General features: G+C 47.9%; 1 protein-coding gene across 1 annotated transcript in view; it reads right to left on the bottom strand.

Annotated features, from left to right (window-relative positions):
* Positions 1–9763: 9763 nt before the first annotated feature.
* Positions 9764–19322, bottom strand: part of SLC22A14 (solute carrier family 22 member 14) — a 28190-nt gene continuing 18631 nt past the window's right edge. Inside the window, exons 5-11 of the mRNA XM_043885592.1 lie at positions 18779–18947; positions 15414–15534; positions 15041–15138; positions 14575–14789; positions 12771–12924; positions 11951–12154; positions 9764–9968 (exon numbers count right to left, since the gene is read on the bottom strand). Of these exons, the coding sequence (XP_043741527.1) occupies positions 9800–9968; positions 11951–12154; positions 12771–12924; positions 14575–14789; positions 15041–15138; positions 15414–15534; positions 18779–18947 (1130 nt within the window). The 3' untranslated portion in view covers positions 9764–9799. The remainder of the gene's footprint in view (positions 9969–11950; positions 12155–12770; positions 12925–14574; positions 14790–15040; positions 15139–15413; positions 15535–18778; positions 18948–19322) is intronic.

The raw sequence follows: 19322 nt of genomic DNA, 5'->3' as shown, positions 1-19322 counted from the left end.
CGCTCCAACGCGCAGACACGCCGGGCCCGCCCCTCGCCCCGCCCGGCCCACCTCCCGGACCCGGGGCCCCCGCCGCCTTGCGCTCTTGCGCCACCTGCGGGTGAACGAGGTGAGGACGCGCCGCAGCGCGGCATCGCCTGCTTTTCGCACCTGGGCGATCGACCGGCAGCCCGCTCCCTCCAACCCCACCTCGCCCCGCCTCGCATCCAAATGTGCTCCCTGGGCGGACCCGGCCTTATCGCGGCCTGCGTTCCCTTGGAGGACCCCTGGACCAAAGGATTCATCCTTAGGCCGGCTTATTCCTACCTGTCACTCTGAGAGCCCGGAGTCTGGGACCTCCAAGTTCGTCTCTCTCGGGTACTGGAGCAGCTGTCCACTCATGGTGCTGAGTTAGGGGACACAGGGAAATGGACCCAGGGACTGAATCCGCGCTGTCGGCAGTGAAAGCGAAGAGTCCCAATCCCTGGACCACCAGGAAATTCCGTAGGCGTTAGTTTTGAAGTACTTTTAAAAATTCAGCACTGTTTTTACAGTTTACTCATATGTATTCTCTGGTTCCCAAACCGTGCACCCAGGTGCTCTGGGAAGGTGCAGGGAACCCACAGGGGTGCAGCGGGATATTTTTACTTTTGGAGGGAAACACAGGAATACTCATCTCAACCTTTGTCAGTCTCTAAGGGCACTGGTAAGTCGTTGACTGTCGACTACTAGGCAGTCAACGGTTCTAACACTGGATTTGCTAGATTCTTTTCTAGGATAAAGCATCATATCTTTGCACAACTGTGTCACAGTGATCAGCAAATCGCGGTGATTAAGCAGTCATGGTGATAAACAAGTACTGCAGGAAAATTAAAGTGAAAAAATAAGGGCAGCGGTTTTCAGTCTGATCCTAATCTTTGAAGAGTTGTGCAACACCCAACAGGCACACACATCCCCTTAGTGAGTAATTATGCTTATTTAAGAAGGAAATGAAATTATTTTCTCTCCCTACCTATGTGCACTAATTTCTTCAAAGAGCTTTTAAGTTGTTAGGACACAAGTATATATGAAGCCGTTTGGGTCTAACTGTTGATACTTAATAAACAGAACCATTAACCTGTTCTTTTGGCCAAGGAGCACATGACAAAACTAAGATTCTGAAGGATGCCATGAAGCGTAAAGTGTGTGGGAACCCCTGATCCACTTGGTTGCTTGTAACAGCTCTATTGTGTTGATTAGTGCACTGACCCCAGGTTTTGCTGCGCAAGCTGCCCCTGAGGGACACTGGGGTGGACTCCAGTTCCCCACTGATGCAAGTAGCACAGGGTTGAAACATCCTCATCCATGGTTCTACGGACCTCTGGGAGGGAATTTTTTTTTGGGGGGTGGGTAATATCCAAGAATAGGGTTTATACCGTGTGCCTAACTCGTATGATCAGAGTGCTGGATTACTTCTCAGAATCGCTATACTGGTCAACACTCCCACCTGGAATGCCCAAGGGTACCTGAACTTCTCCATCCTATATATGGTACCTGGCATTTATATCCTTTTTTATTTTGCCAGTGTAATAGGTGAGGAGTGGTTTCTCGTTCTTGCTTTAATTTGCATTTCTCTCATTATTGATGAATTTGAGCTTCTCTTCATATACACTCACTAGCCATTTAGGATTTCCCATTCAGTGAATCTCCTGCTTATTCCCTTTGCCCATTTTTCAAATTGGGAATTTTTGTCTTATTTTAAGGATTTGCAGGAGTTTCTTATACTTCAAGATGTAAGTTTCCAATTGGTCTTAGGTATTGCAAATATCTTCTCCCAATATGTCATTTATCTGCTAACTTGGTCCATCTTGCCCTTTATGGGCTGGAAAAATTTAATTTGAATGTAATAAAATCTGTCAGTTTTTCTCCATATTGATTTTGTTTAAGAAGTGTTTCTCCACCTTCAAGCCACAAAGCTACTTTCTGACATTTTCTACAAAGATATTAGCCTACATTTTCTTCTCTTAGTAAGGTCTATGGTCAACCTAAACAGCATATTAAAAAGCAGAGACATTACTTTGCCAACAAAGGTCTGTCTAGTCAAAGCTACTGGTTTTTCCAGTAGTCATGTACGAATGTGAGAGTTGAGCTATAAAGAAAGCTGAGCGCCGAAGAATTGATGCTTTTGAACTGTGGTGCTGGAGAAGACTCTTGAGAGTCCCTTGGACTGCAAGGAGATCCAACCAGTCCATCCTAAAGTAGATCAGTCCTGAATATTCATTGGAAGCATTGATGCTGAAGCTGAAGCTCCAATACTTTGGCCACCTGATATGAAGAAGTGACTCATTTGAAAAGACCCTGATGCTGGGAAAGATTAAAGGCAGGAGGAGAAGGGGACGACAGAGGATGAGATGGTAGGACAGTATCATCGACTCGATGGACATGAGTTTGAGCAAGCTCCAGGAGTTGGTGATGGACAGAGAAGCCTGGTGTGCTGCAGTCCATGGGGTCACAAAGAGTCGGACATGACTGAGTGACTGAACTGAACGAGGTCTTTGACTGAATCAAGTTTTCCTTCAATCTAGGTGTTTGTTAACTGAATATATTACATCTTGACACACAAGTCAGTGAAAACTAATCTATCTGAGGGTAAGCACTAGATGTAAGCTTTTCAGAAAAAGAAAAACATTTCATTTAGTAGATATAATAATGAGAACTGGTTGTAAAATAGGAAAAGGGAGACAAACATAAATTCAGTTTCTATACTCTGTTCACCAATGAAACACCCCTGAACTATCTCTTCATTCTTTAAAGTCTGCAGCCACAACATGAATTTTTCTCAAAGTTAACCTCTTTCTTTGAGAAAAACTCTGAAGAAATATGCTTTCTGGATAAAAATGCACTGTTTTTAAATTCCAATATATTTTATTCTGTTTGTGTAATAATAGCAGACTAGTTGTTTTTATCCAACCTACCTCAAGCTGTGTTCATTAGTACTGATTCTACTGAAACCATTCAGGCATATATACATCCTTCTAAATAAGTAGTTTTAAGAGTGAAAAGTTAGGAGTATACTGGTAGCTTTATATATATAAAGCTATATATATATATATATACTATATATAAAGCTTTATATATAGTATATATATACCTATCCCTTCCACTTTTAACACAAAGATAAAATCACTGAATCAAAAGTAATCAGAAATTGGGAAATGGAATAGATAATTCAGGCACTTCTCTGGTGATCCACTGGTTAGGACTTGGCACTTTTCACTGCCATGGCCCTGGGTTGGGGAACTAAGGTCCTGCAAGCTGCATGATGTGGCCAAAAAATAAAAGTTTTTAAAAAATCAATTATAATTCAGATTCACTAATTTAGGGCTTCCCTGGTGGCTCAGATGATAAAGAATATGCCTGCAATGTGGGATACCTGGGTTTGACCCCTGGGTTGGGAAGATACCCTGGAGAAGGGAACAGCTACCCACTCCAGTATTCTGGCCTGGAGAATTCCATGGACAGAGGAGTCAAGCATGCTATAGTCCATGAGGTTACAAAGAGTTGGACACAACTGAGTGACTTTCATATTCAATAATTTATTATACCTGTCTGAAATCTTATAGATTTCATCTTGAGATATGTCAGAAATTAAATAATTCTTCTTTCTGTTCTATCTCAAAGGTAGTACAAAATTTTTGTAAGATCAGTGAGACGCTGTTATGAGTGAAAATAAATGTTTTGAACTATAGCCCTTAGCAGGTCTAACGTCATACAGATTTGTTTATCCAAGTCTGAGCGTGAGGGGTGGGTCCTGCCTCTAGTTAAATAAGTAACTCGAGCAGCTGAGATTCAGATTTTTTTTAAAGCTATTTTGTGTCTACATCTGGAGAAAAGTTTGATGGACTTTGATTCTAAAGAGCTTTGAGGAGAAAAGCTCCTGCTCTTTCTGCGTTTGTACTAACCTCAGCAGTGAATTTGATTTAGGAAAACTAAATGTTGGTGTTCTTCTCTTGAATTTTCCTGATTTTACTGCTCTTATCCCTGGGAATCTCAATTTCTCCTGTTCCAGGAGTGTTTAAAGCAGATAATTAAACCCTGTAGTTCTGTATACATGAAAGGAAGGTCTGGAAATATATACTTCAAGTTTTGTTTTGTTTTTAATGAGTTTATTTTCCGTCAAAGACAGACTCAAATATTTATTTGGCTGCACCGGGTATTAGTTGCGGCATGCAAACTTTTACTTGTGGAATGTGGGATCTAGTTCCCTGACCAGGGATCAAACTGGGCCCCCTGCATTGGGAGCACAGAGTTTTAGCCACTTTCCATTAGGGAAGCCCCTCTAAGTTATTAACAATTATCTGTTGGAGTGGGACTTAGAAACTGGTGGTTAGGGAGTGACTTCTGCATTTGAATTTACTCTGTTTTGTTGAGCTTTTAACTTTTAGACTAAAATAATAAAGAAAAAGAAAACAAGCAAACAAAATAGCAGTAATGGGTTGGCTCTCAGGCTTCTTAGTACTTTTAACTTATTCTCTTAAATAATTACTGAGTCAAAGAGGAAGTCAAAATACAACACACTGTTTAGAACCCAGGAAAAGGAAAACATCCTTTTCAGAACTTTGGGGATACACATACTCAAAAGATAAATGTATATTCTTGCATGCTTTCATTAAGGAGTGAAGAAAGCAACGAAGCCCGGGCACCACAGCTACCGACCCCGAATTCTAGAGCCCATGAGACCACGTGTTGCAGCTACTAAAGCCCGCCCACTCTAGAACCTGTGCTCCTCAACAAGAGAAAACTGCGCCATGTGAAGCTCACTCACCACAACTAGAGTAGCTCCAGCTTGCTACAACTAGAGAAAGCCTGAGTAGCAACGAAGACCCAGCGTAGCCAAAAATAAATTAAAAAAAAATTTTAAAGAGTGAAAAGAAATTAACAAACGTCATATAGTGAGCAGAGGGGCTTCCATGGTAGCTCAGATGGTAAAGAATCCGCCTGCAATGAATGCAGGAGACCCTGGTTCAATTTCTGGGTGGGGAAGATCCCCTGGAGAACGGATAGGCTACCCACTTCAGGATTCTTGGGCTTCCCTGGTGGCTCAGAGGGTAAAGAACCTGCTCTCAATGAGGGAGACCTGGGTTTGATCCCTGAATTGGAAAGGCCCCCTGGAGGAGGGCATGGCAACCCCCTCCAGTATTCTTGCCTGGAGAATCCCCAAGGACAGAGAAGCCTGGTGGACTACAGACCATGGGGTGGCAAAGACTCGGACATGACTAAGCGACTAAGCATACATAGTGAGCAGAATTGTGTATTCCCCAAATGTATGTTCAAGTTCTAATTCCCCGTACCTGTGAATGTGACCTTATTTGGATATAAGGTCTTTGCAGATGTAATCAAATTTAAATGACTTTGTACTGGGCGGGCCCTAATCCAGTCACTGGTATCCCCATAGGAAAAGAGAAATTTAGACACACACACAGATACACACTCAAGGACTGCTGGCAACTACCCAAAGCTAGAAAAGGCACAGAAAGATTCTTTCCTAGATTCTCCAAAGAGAACATTCAGTTCAGTTCAGTTGCTCAGTCGTGTCTGACTCTTTGCAACCCCATGGACTGCAGTACGCCAGGCTTCCCTGTCTATCACCAACTCCCGGAGCTTACGCAAACTCATGTCTATTGAGTCAGCGATGCCATCTAACCATCTCATCCTCTGTCATCCCCTTCTCCTGCCTTCAATCATTCCCCGCATCAGGGTCTTTTCAAATGAGTCAGTTCTTCACATCAGCTGGCCAAAGTACCCCACCATAATCTTAATTTTTGGATTGTAACCTCTAGAACTGTGAAAAAGCAAATCTCTATTTTTAAACCACCCACTTGGTGGTACTCTTCTCAGCAGCCCCAGAAAACTAATACACTCCATAAATCAGGGGCTCTGAAAGATACACAGCCTTTTGATGAACTTCCCTCTATGTATAAAGAAATGCCTGAATTTTACATAACTGCTGAAGTCCCACTGTTAAACTGCCCACTTCTCTAAACATTATGTCATGGACAGCTTTTCATGTCTGTAAATATAGAGCTTTAATAAATTGTATTGACTATATAATCTGCACAGTAGCATCTCTTAGTAATGACTTAAAGTTTGTTTTTTAAAAAAATTGGGACTTCCCTGGCAGTCCAGTGGTTAGAATTCCACTCTTCAACTGATCAGGACATGAGTTCTGTCCTTGGTTGGGGAACTAAGATCCTGTAAACTTCACGCCCCCGCCCCCCTGCCCAAAAAAATGGAAATTTTTAAAAAATGAATTTATTTGGCTGTGCCAGGTCTTAGCTGCAGCACACAGGGTCTTCATTCTTCATTGCGGCACGTGGGATCTTTAGCTGCAGCATGTGAACTTTCATTTGCAACCTGTGGGATCTACTTTCCTAACCAGGGATCAAACCTGGGCCCCCTCCCTTGGGAGTGTGGAATCTTAGCCACCAGATCACCAGGGAAATCCCCTCAAATTGTATTTTCCCCAAATTATGTATTTTTAACGTAACAAAGCTGCAATGAACATCCTTGTGTACACCTGTCTTCGTATCTCCTCCTTCGGGTAAGTCAGGGGAGGATTCCTGAGTCAAAGGGTAGACAGAGTCTAAATATCAACATCTGTACATCTTACCAAACTCCCCTCCAGAAATGCTGCACAATGCACCCTTCTAACTGCGGTCAAGTAAGCACCCCGCTCTCTGCTCCTTCATTACTCTGCCTTCTGCTAATCTCTCTTTTTTAACATTCTCATTGATACATAAGTCACATACCACACAATCTGTTTAGAGTACTCAATCAATGGTTTTGAGTGTGTTCACAGAATTGTGCAACCATTGCCAACCAATTTTAGGACACTTTCATAAACCCCCAAAGAAATCCCATTGTTCATTCTTTCCCATTCTCCCCAAACACTGGCAACCACTAATCTACTTTGCCTATTTAGGACATTTAAATTAAATAGAACCATACAACCTCTGTGACCTCTTCCGACTGGTTTACTATACTCAGCATAATTTTTCAAGACTCATTCACACTGTAGTGAAGCTGAGCCTCCTAAAACGGAGTTCCCTTATCTGCTTTATGATTAACCTCTCTATCTAAACCATTATTCCTTTTCTTGTCCCCTCTGACCTTAATCCTGTGCTCACTGAACACTAATCAACTAGAAGTATCTGATGACTAAAACGGCTACTGTTTATAACATGATAACATCATCTATGTACTAAAATTGCTGTTGTAGATATCTAATGTACAAACTCAAGTTACATCTCCAGGGCAAGATGAGTTCACAGGCCCCTGAGCCATGGACCATCTTCTTGATCAGAGAACTGGAAACTGGAAAACTCATGACTCCTCGAAACTATGATTTTTAAAATATCACAGAAATGATACAAGACAATGACTAATCTCAGCTTCCTAGTTCTTCCCTTTTAAAAACACCTCCAATTCAAATTTGGAATGGATCAGAAATGTGTCCCCCCACTCCCTTTCTTGGTACTCTGCAATAAACCATGACTTTGCTGCTAACATCCAGTGTCAGAGTTTGGCCTTCTACACTGCAGACACATGAGCCCTCTGCTGGGTAACAGTAGTGCATATAAGTACTTCATTCCTTGTTTGGCCAGAAAACATTCTATTGTATGGATATATCACCCTACAGCCACCAGGGTGACCCTTGTGGAAGGCAAAACTGACTCTGCGTCCACTGCCTAAAAGCCGGCAGAAGCTCCTCACTGTCCTCAGGATAAAGACACAGTCTGATCTGGGCCTATGGGCGTGCCCACATCTCAGCTTCAACGAACCACATTTCAAGCCCTCAATTCCAACAACCCACATTTCAAGCCCTCAACGGCTGTATCTGGCTAGTGGCTAGCCTATGGCCTGTTAAAATATACAATGCCAAACTCTAGGTAATATTAGCCATTGATTAGATAAACAAATGGGCTTCCCTAATGGTTCAGAGGTAAAGAATCTGCCTGTAATGTAGGAGGCACGGATTCGACCCCTGGGTCGGGAAGATTCCCTGGAGAAGGAAATGATAATGCCCTGCAGTATTCTTGCCTGAGAAATCTTATCACACAGAGGAGCCTGGTGGGCTACAGTCTATGGGGTCACAAAAGAGTCAGACACTACTTAACAACTAAACAACAACAATAACAGATAAGCAAACTAGGTCCTGTCTGCAAGTGATTGACAAACCCTGGCCACCTAAGGAATATCTGAGTGAGGTAGGGGTGTTCTAGATCTTCTGCCAATCACATCTGTGGCCACCAGCTCTTTCGACCGTGCCCCATCAGTGTCCAGACCCATGTCTTCCTCCTGTTCCCTGCAGCACTGGCTGAATCCTTCCAGCAAAGTAATGTGAGATGAGGCATTTAAACAGAGGAAATGTGTGGGCCATCACAGCTCACAGACAGGCCTCTCCCAGAAGGAGGAAGGGAGGCCTTTAAAATATCCTGTCGTCCTGTAAGCAGAAACTTCGTGAGATCTTTTTTCCTGGGCTTTTCAAACCCCTCTTTGGAGGCAGTCCTGGGAAACTGGGTAAAGAATAGAGAAATCAGAAAATGATATCTTTATACATTTAGAATGGATAAACAACAAGGCTCTAGTGTATAGCAGAGGAAACTACATCCAACATCCTGGGATAAACCATAATGGAGAAAAATATTAAAAAAAAAAAAAAAAGAATTTGTATATGTGTATAACTGAGTTACTTTGCTCTATGGCAGAAATTAGCACCACATTGTACATAAATCAACTATACTTTAATTTTAAAAAAAAAGGAAAATGGTATTTTAAGATGGAGTCCTGGACACCAGCTTCTTATTGTCCTGAAGTTTGGGTGCCCTGCTGCCCTGCACTCCAGCCCCTGCCTGGGAGACCCTGAGGTTCCATGAAAACATTCCTTCCTTCCCACAGAATCTCTGGGGAGTTAGCACCTCCCTGCAAACTGATAACGATCTTCCAAATAAACTCCTCTCCCAAGGAGGAGAGAGAGAGCGGAGCCCAGGGCCTGTCCCAAATGTCTCTAGGTCTGACCAGTGGATAAGGAATCCTGGGCCCCGCCTGGGGGAGCCCCTACAGTGACTGGGAAGGCAGACTCACCTCCAGGGCAGCCAGGACTGTGAGCTGGGGTATGAGGATTATCCTAAGGGTGGTGGAGTTCAGAGGTCAGTTGGGATGGAATCATCAGGGAAGACACAGCCCTCCCCTCTCCATGGGATGAGAGTGAGACAGGTAATCCCAGGAGGTGCTTATTTGGGAAAAGCAAAGGAAAGATGGCGTGAGAAAGCCTTGTGCCATGGCACAAAAGGGAGACTTTCTCATTATTCCTTTACCCCTCCCTTGACAGGTACACACACAGGGGCAGGCCTGTACCTGAAGCAGGAAGCCACCCACACCAGTGGACACCTGAGCTAAAGAATGTGGGCAGCATGGAGGTGAGTGGTACCCTTTCCCACTCCTGGCCCTCACAGACACGACCCACCCCCACATCCCAATCAGATGACTCCTCGCTATCCCCAGAGGTCAGCAGAGACATCAAGGACCGCTCTCCTCCAGGCTTAGGCCCATGGGTCCTCTGGACACAGTGAATTTTGACCTAGTCATCTCAAGTAAAACATGGTACCTTTATTGGAATGAATCATATGCTAGCTCCCTGAGAGGTGGGGCCATGTCTAAATCTCCAGGGCTGGCCTTGGAGCAGGACTGACCCTGCCACCCAAGTTGGAATAGGCCTAAAATTCACAGCCCCATATCCAGCCCCTCCGCTCCCACCCGAGATCATCCGAAGGCCTGGTCCTCAGTCCTCCTCTTTGTCTATTTTTTCATCTTTAGATTGCAAAGATGGGCTGGAGAGACTATCTTGGTCCATGCTCGTCAACCTGGAGTTGAGAATGGTGTTCTTGGCCACTTCCTCCGTCATGTCGTCACTTAACATGTCCTCATTCGAGAGTTCCTCGCTTAGGCTCCTGAAGAAACCATTGGAGAAAAAGTCTGAGCTGTATCCTTTTAGGAGCTGAGAAAACAGGCCCGGCCTGGCTCTGCATTCCTGAGGGGCAGGGCTTTCCCGTGCCTTGGGGGGTCCCTAGCTAAGCTTCTCCATGAGCCTAGGAGGGGTCCTCGCCTCCAGAATCAGGCCTGTTATGTCTCCCAACCCTAGTCAGACCCGTCACTCTTCTGCATCTTTGGGATGCTGTTTACCATCTTTATCACTGGCATTTACTGAGCACTTGCCTTGTGCCACTGTGCCAACCACTCTATTATTTATTTATTGAATTTTGTTTTTTGGCATCACCACATGGCTTGTGGGATTTTAGTTCCCCGACCAGGGATGGAAGCCCAGGTCCTTGGCAGTGAGATCACAGGGTCCTAACTACTGGAATGGCAGGGAATTCCCGCCAACCACTTCATTTGGGTTTAACCTTCCCAATTCCTATGAGAGAGGAAGGCAAGGTTCTGTGTCTTTACCTCTCCACGCCTCAGTTTCCTCATCTGTAAAATGAGGGACAGTGACAGGACCTACCTGTCACTACTGCATGTGGTGATTTTTAGGACAAAGGTGGAAAGGCATGCAACTAGAACAGGCCCTGACACATAGGAAATGCTCCATACACGTTAGCTCTTGTTATTATTATGTCATCATCCCATGTTGCAAATACTGAATCTCAGAGGTAGTAGGTAACCTCCCTACGCACATACTAGCAAATGTTATCAGGGACAGAGATCCAGGCTCTCTGGCTCCGGAGCCTGTGCTTTTAGTTACCGTCCTAACTAACTAAACACTACTATGTCCCTCTGCTGCTTGCCACTCCCCCTCTCTACAACGGACCAAACGCCTATTCATCCTTCAAAGCCCTACTCAAATATCCATTCCTCTGGGAAGCCTGCCCCAAATCCCTAAACTAGAGTTCCTCCCTCCTGGGGTTCCTATAGGTCCTGTATATTCCCGTGTCAGAGTCCATTGGTGAAAACTGTTTGCATATCTGTCTCCCTTGCTCAAGCCCGGGAACTCTTACCTTTGACAGCCCAGCTCTGGTACCATGCCTAGCTCAGGGGCTGTCAGTGAGAGTTTGAAAAAGGAGGCGGGAAGTAGGATGATGGTGGGGAGGAGGACTGAGGAAGCCAATGGCAGAGGCCCCTATGCTATGAGCAGAGGGCACTGGAAGACATCAAGCAGCCTCTGCCCCTCTCTGTTGCTCAGGTCCAGAGAGAGAGTTGTGGGCTCTGCTGGCCTAAATCCTAGAAGGAGTGTTTCTACCAATCCTGACAAGCCTTTTCCAGGGCACTTAAGAGACCAGAGACCAGAGAGCCCATGAAACAAGCTGGGTGGACCCCATTTCCCAAGCAGGGTCCTGGGCTATTGGGGCCAAGAGGTCAGAGTCATAAATCAAGACTGGGTCCCTTTGGTGACTTCCCTGGCTGTCCACAGGTTAAGAATCCACGCTTCCACTGCAGGGTGCATGGGTTCAACGCCTGGTCAGCGAACTAAGATCATCCATGCTGTGCGGTGGTATGGTCAAAAAAAAAAAAAAAGATCATAATAAAAGACTGGGTCCTTTTTGAGGAACTGAGAGTTCAGAAGGGAATGGAGAAGTACTCAGGAAGCTGATTTCAAGCCAGTCCCCTGTGCCCTGGGAAGGGAGGAAGCCCAGAGCATCGCCACGGGCATCACCCCAGTGTAGGCAGGCATCAGGGGCTGAGGAAAGAAGGTCTGGCCCACGCTGGGTCAGGAGAGCCAGACAGAATGGGAGCTGGCAGAGGCTGGGCTGGACCAAGGCAGGTGGCAGCATCCAGGAGAGCGAGGGAGTCTGCTGTGAGTAGAGAGTAGCCTTTGTATCATAGGCCTTCTGGCAGCGGGGTGGCGATGGATAGTGTCTGACATGCTCTCATGGCCAACGGCTTAAAAACCAGGCCCTGTTCTGGCCAGAGTCTAGCAGCCACACACACCTACCTTGACTGTGGGGTAATGTGCTCCAGGGTATCAGGCAGGGGCTGATCTTGCATTTCTGGCAAATTGGAGCAGTAGAACAAAGCCACGGAAGCCGAGAGGGAGCAGAGAATGATGGGTAGGATGGCAATGTTCTGGTGGATGAGTGTCACAGAAAAGATGCCTCCAGCCGCCCAGATCAGAGACACTAGACCCAGACCTGTTGCCCTGGAAGGGGAGGTGAGAGTTCATTTGGAGGCTTTTTGGGCCCAGCGACTGGACTGGGTGGGAAAAGCAGCTTCCCCAAATCCCACACCCTCATCTCCACCCTGCCCAACTCACTGTGCAACCTTGGAGAATTTAGTTCCTTGTTATTGCAAAGGTAGGTGGTAATTTTTTATGGAGCCAGGAGTGGGAGAATTATAAGGCTCAAACACCATAGTATGGGTGTGTGAGGGTGGGTGGGGAGGGGGATACTACAGCCATCATCAAGGGTTCCTCTGGAGAAGGGCCTGAACCCCAGAGTGGCCCAGACACAGTTTAGACAGTCAGTGGCAGTCAGGGACTGGAGTCAGACAGCCTAGGTCCAAGTCCCACTTGTGCCGTCTGCTATGTCTGACCTTGAGCCAGTGCCCTTACTGCTCTGATTTCATGTCTGAATTAGGTGTGATGATGGTGTGAGGGGGACATTTTAGGTGAAAGTTAAATGGAGTAACCCATGTAAATTGCTTAGCAGCATGCCTGTCACCAGATGAATGCCCAATCTCAGCTGCCGTTATTCATCCTATTATTGCCCACCCCCGACCGCACCCCGCCCCCACCATCATCCACCAGGCCCCCCTACCTGATGATGGTGGGGAGGAGTTCAGAAGTGTAGATGTAGAACATGGTGATGGAGGCGGCCAGGTTGAACTCTCCAAGCAGGGTTATCAAGATCACGAGGGATTTCAACTCTGTGGCCAGACAATGCAGCCACCTGAGTCTGTGGCCACCCTCCCCTTGGGGCAGGCGGGGGAGGCCTGCCCCCTGGCCCTCCCTCAATCCCCCTCAGAAGGCATCTGGACAGTCCACCCCTGCCACCTGGTCAGCAGACTCAGAGGAGGGTCAGCCTGCTAGAGGGAATAAGTACATCCGCTGGGAGAGTTGGTCAGTGGAGTGGGACCCCTGTGGGCTCTCAGGCCATCACCTACTGTGTGGACTCAGCTCCTGCATCCCTGCCTCCAGGCTCTCTGTGATCTGCCACATGTTCACCCAGATCCAGCGTCCCCCGCCCCACCGCCTGCTCCTTCTGGAGCATCCATTCAGCCCCAGGCTGGCACCTTAAGTGCCGGGCTGCGTGCTCAGGGCTCTCCCCACTTCTCCTTCATTCTCTGCCAGGTAGAGAGGGGCAAGGGGGTATTTAGTCCCTGGGGCCTGAATGGCTAGACATTCCAGGATGCCCAACTCTGGGGAGCCAGATTATACATTGGAAGAGGCAGAAATGATCTCGGGAACCCCCATTCCTCAGGTCTAGGGGAGTTGAACCCCCCAGCTCACTGACCTGGGGCCAGGAGTTCCAGCTCCTCCCCTACTAGCCTCTGCGGGACCCTGCCCTAGGCCTCCTCCCCATGCCCAACTCCAGGCCTGGCTTCACTTGGCTCTGGCATGAAATTGGAGACCTAGTTTTATTTACTGGGGATTTTCCTCCTAGTTTGTCTGGTTTCAGACAGCTCTGCTTAACTCCTTATAGACCCACATTTTAAAAAAGCCACTGAACAATGGAAACTGAATAATGGCTTTGTTTCTTCCGTTTTGTTTTAGCCAGTCAACACTGCAAACAGCAGGAGAGGGAGAGAAAGGGTCCAGGTCAAGACACACAAAATTGCAGCCCCCAGGGAGAGTGAGGGAGCTCCATGAGGCAGATCCTGGACACCGCCTCCCCAACCCTGGCCCCAGAGGCTGAGGGGGCTCCTGTGGTAGCCATTCTGATCAGGTAAATGAACGCTGACATCTTAATGTCCACATCCTCAGCCCTGCCACATTCTTCCAGCCTTGTGACCTGGGGCATATGCATTGTTCTAGGACTCTTTGCAATTTTGAAAATATTGAGAGTCCCCCCTCCCGTCTCCTTCCCTGGCTCTGAATTGACAGGGCATAGGGCACGGGGCCCCCTTGGGAATGAGTGGCCTCCATGAAAGTATTGTTCCTGAGGGTTTGGCCCAGTGTTAGGCTCAATCTACAGTGCACAGCTGAGTTTTTCCTGGTGAGGCTACAGATGACATAGGGCTGGGGTAGCAGTTGAAGACTGCCTCTGTTCACATTTAGTTATTGATGTGGGCAGGACTCGAGGGGAAGAAGGCTGCCCGCTCTCCTGCCCAAGGACGATTCCTCTGAACAGCACCTCTTCCCCTCCCAGGGCCCTGGGACCTTCCAGTGCCTTGTCCTGGGAGGCCCCTCTTCACCCAAGAGGGCAGTGCTCTAGAGAATGGTCCCTTCTCAGGAAGTGCTAGGGCCACTCTAGGGCTGGCGGGCTGTGGATGCAAGAGGCTGACTCCCAGGGTGTTGTGTTGGCTGGATAGGGGCAGGAGGCACGAGGTAGGGATTCGAGGAAGCTAGAAGGTTGGGGGGTGCCATCAGGGAGGCAGAAAGAGGGGTTGTGGAGGCTGTACCTGATGGGAGCATAAGGCTAAGGAAGCACATGGTGGCTCCTTGGAACAAAGTCATAATCAGGGTTCCTCTCCTCTTAAACTGCTCGAGGAGAAAGATGCAGCAGAGCCGAGCGGGCACCTCCATCATGCCAGGAATCACTTGTGAGAGGTAGATGTCCATGCCCAATTCCCTTATCTTGAAGCCCAGCGTGTAATAGTTGCAACCGATAGCAAACCTGGAATTCATTACCGGAAGAGAGAGACTCTCCGAGAAAGACACACAGAAAGCCAGGAATGAAGACAGGCAGAGGAGAGCGTGGCAGGGTGGCCGTGGAGGACAGGAGCAAACATGGGGATCTGGGTTCTGCGGGCTGCACCAGGGTTCTCAGGCCTTGCTCCCCCACTGGCCCCCCAACATCTATTTTCTCCCTGGATCCCTGAACTGCAAGCCCATTTGCAGTCCCCACTGCCAGCCCGGGGTACTCACCACATGCTGCACATCACCAAGGTCAACTTGCGGAGGTACCTGTTGCTATAGAAGTCCAGGATAGAGGCCGAAGCCACCTTCTTTCCAGGCAGTTGCAACTACAGGACAAGCAGGACCAGCCACATGCAGGGCCAAGACCCCAGCTTGCTCCCCGCCAGCAGGACTCACGAGGTCCCCTGCCCTCTGCCTCCCAGGACCAGCCTGGCTTCTGGCTTTTCCCTGGCAGGGTTCCATTTTGCTGTCACTATTCTCCTCGAGCAGTGGGCTGGGGACACCCTCTGGGCCGAGGTCCCACCTGAAAGGATGAGGAGGGAAGAGGCCCCTAATGTAGCCCCCGTCCCCGGGCCCCAACTCCAGGCCAGAGGTCTCTTACCTTATCCAGCAGACTTAAAGGAATGGTCTTTTTGTTCACAGCAGCTGCATAGCACAGCATTTTCTTGGCCTCCTCCAGCTTCCCTTTCATTATCAGCCACCGTGGGGACTCTGGGAGAATCCTGCATGGCCCATCCCTCTCTTACCCATCACTCCAAGATGCCCCGCAGACCCAAGTTGGTCCCATCCCAGCCTCAGCTGTGGACATTCTATTCCAGCATGAGGTGACTCAGATGTTGGAGGCTTTGAAGGTGACCATCATCCTCGGACTTCCATGCCCACCCCTGCCCAAGCCATTCACAGTATCCACCACTGCCCAGTGACACCCCAGCCCTGGCTGCTTCTGCACCACAGCTTCTGTCCCCCTCAGCCACCCCTAACAGCTATTTTCTACCTTAGGGGTTGTCCCCACCTGCCCAGACATACTGAGGACACGTCCCTCTGCGTCCACATCCTCTGTTAGAGCCTCGTTCTCGTAGCTGGGGATTCTCCTGTTTCCTATCTCCTAATAGCCTGGAGAGTATGGGAGGCAGGACCCCAGTTTTGAACGCAGGGCCCAGCCCCTTCCTGGGTGAATGGAGGTCTCTACTCTGGCCCACTTCCTCCTGGTCACATCTCCCATTGCCTTTGACCTCAAAATAACCCTAGGTCCTTGGTTCTTCCTAATCCTTCCAAGTTGAAGAACCTACACAGCTTAACATTTAAAGCACTTCTTAAGTGTCCTTATTTTATCAGTCTGTTAATCCTCTGCCCAAACCCAGATCTAGTATGATTATTCCCATTTTATTCTCAGCCTCAGGGCCTAGTGGCTTGCCCAAACTCACAGAGGCAGAGCTAGTATGAACCCCAGTCCCCTGGAAAGGCACTCTTAACAAAACTTTGCCATCAGCCCCTGCTGATTTTTTGTAACTGTTCCTCTTCCTGTCTCAGCCTGGACTCTGTGGCTGGTCACTGTACACACACACCCAGGACTCTAGAGACAACTTCATCCCCTCTGCCTGCCCCTGCTCCTGTTCCCCCTCCAGCCCTCCAAGGGACCAGCAAGCAGTTACCCTGTTATCCTCCTCCATTCTAAGGCTACAAAACGGTCCTCAAGTCATTAAACTGGGATGTCTCCAGAAAGATGGGAGATTGACCACATGCCTACTAAAAATGAGGAGTGAGGGACTTCCTTGGTGGTCCAGTGGCTAAAATTCCATGCTCCCAATGCTCGGGTTTGAACCCTCGTAAGGGAACTAGTTGCTCAGTCATGTCCAAATCTTTATGAGCCCATGGACTATAGCCCACCAGGCTCCTCTGTACATGGGATTCTCCAGGCAAGAATACCAAAGTGGTTGCCATTTCCTTCTCCAGGGGATCTTCTGGACCCAGGGATTGAGCCTGATCCCACATGCTGCAACTAAGAGTTTGCATGCCTCAAGGAAAAGGGAAGATCCCGCATGCTGCAACTAAGACCTGGCACAATCAAATAAATAATTTTTTTTAAAAAGGAGTGAAAAAAGATACCAACCCCCACGTAGGAGAGATGGGAAGAAAGATTTAGCAAGTACATGAAGCCCAGAGTGGATGGGGTGGGCCGACTGGGTAGGCAACGCCCCCGCCACACAGCTGGAGTAGCAAGGGGCCAGAGAACCTCACTCCTGGCTTCCGAGGACCCTGGAGACTCCAGTCCTCGGAGGTGGAGTAGTTGGCACTGAAAGCATAGGAGAGGCTGAAACTAAGGAGGACCCCGTGAGGACCCTGGGTATGGAAACCTTTCTGTGTCCCCCGTTTCTTGTTTGTAGGGAACAGACTCCAACCTCCATAAGTGTCCCTGAATTCCAATGGACTAATCAGGGAAGGAGCAGCCAAGAAACAGCAGTGCAGATGTGGGGCAGGGTCCTGGTTCAGCCTCAAGGGATACATATAACAGTATCTTTTGAGTTCTTTATAAAGCCCCCAGTAAATGGAAGCTGTCAGCATTCTTCATTCCAAAGAAGACTACCTAAGGCCCAATTAAAGGAACCAGAGAAGCTCATCAAAAGATTACTTGAGGACGTCCTTGGTGGTCCTGTGGCTAAGACTCTGTACTCCCAATGCAGGGGGCTAGGTTTGACTCCTGGTCAGGGATCCCACATGCCACAACTAAAAAGATCCCATATGCTGCAACAGATTTGGCACAGTCAAATACATAAAACAAACAAACAAACACATATATGTGTGTGTGTGTGTGTGTGTGTGTGTGTATGTTTTAATATTACCTGAAACCAGATTAGAGGAGTATAGGTCCTGCACATACCCTAATTTTATCAGCAACTCTGCCCTTGAACCATTACTATAAAACTCCTCGTTGAATCTTCTCGGGTTGGGACACAGTTTCTGGGGCAGGAGCCTGCTTGTCCCCCATTTTGTCTGGCAAAGCAATAAGGCTTATTCTTTTCTGTTTCACTCAAAACTGTGTCTCTAAGATTTGATTTGGAATTGGTGCGCAGAGGCTGAGTTTTCAGCATCAAGGCTGAGGAACAAGGAAAATGAAATGAAAAAATGAAATCAGAAAAAAAGGAAGAATGGAATATAATGTGGAACTTTTTTACCTGAAATTTCAGCTGAATTCCTAAAGCTGGTAAAAATGTCTGATACCCTCACCTTCTAAAGAGAGGTGTTACCACCTTCAGGATAGCCCTTATTATTTAAAAAACAAAAAACCATGGCCTGGTGGCCATCTTCCTTTGCCAACTAGAAGGGCTAGAAATTTCCTGTTCGTGGAAGTGAGAGAGTCTTGAATCTCTTCCCCTCCCCATGTTGCTCATCTACTCATGAAAGACACAGTCTTCAAGTCATCTACTCAAGCCTGATGAAAGGCACAGTCTTGGAGAAAGGGAGTCTGTCCTTACATTCTGTGGCAAGATGATCATTGCTTCACCCAGCACTGCCAAACCCTTAACACGGTGATTTCAGTTTACTCCCTCTCTGCCTTCTCTTCTGTTCCTCTACTTTTGCCACCTGGATGACTCTCTTTTTTTCAGTGCCTCCTCACTCCTCAACCTCCTCTGGCTCCACAGAAGCCACCTCAAGGTCACCAAGACCAACAGATGCTTCTCACCTTTCTTGCCTTCAACTCTGACCATTCCCTAATCCTTAAACTCTTGCCTTTCAACATTTTTTTCTTCTGGTTTTCTGACCACCTCTCTGACATCTCTTTGAGGATCTCCTCTGATGGCACTAATGCTGGGGTTCCAGAGGCTCTGCCCTTTGAGAGCCTTCTCATCTCATACACTTTCTCCCAGGGAAAATCCCATGCACTCCAACCCTTCACGGACTCCCCATCCTCCTAGTCTCCAGCCCATTAGACCCATCCTTGTGCATGTCCTGTATTTGTTTGCTCACCAGATATAGCAGATGAGGGGGAATACAGGTGTTCCGCCCACCAGAAACATTAGCCGCCAGTGGGGAAGGCTGTAGGCAAGTCCTGTCAGGAAAACGGCTCCCATGGAAAAAAAGCAGTGTCCCAGGATGAAGGCGTGGGCCCGGTGCATGCCCATTAGCCACTCAGTGACTATGCAGAGGACAAAATCATAATCAGCTCAAGGTTCACAAGGCTGCCCTCACACCCAGCCTTCTGAGATGCCCCAGCTCTGCTCAGGGACTGGTGTTCTTCTGCCTGCTTGGGATCTGGGTCCAGAGACAGCACTTCAAAGCCACAGAGAGTGCCTCAGTGTGCCCAGGGCACATTGCAGGCCCCTTGCCTGAGCTCCCAACCACAGAGGTAGCCTCCACTTTGTTCTCAACCTGGCAGTTCCCTCCAAACACCTCCGGCCTGACCACACACCTATCACTGAGAAGGCCTGGTCCTAGGCACAGGACTTCACATGTGGCCTGACACACGCAAGGGGTCACTGTCCTTGTCTTGGCTCTTAGTGCATCACTGCTT

The sequence above is a fragment of the Cervus elaphus genome, chromosome 24 (assembly GCF_910594005.1).
Source record: "Cervus elaphus chromosome 24, mCerEla1.1, whole genome shotgun sequence".
NCBI lineage: Eukaryota > Metazoa > Chordata > Mammalia > Artiodactyla > Cervidae > Cervus > Cervus elaphus.
The sequence above is the reverse complement of the archived record's forward strand: the minus strand, read 5'-3'. Positions and strand labels throughout refer to the sequence as shown.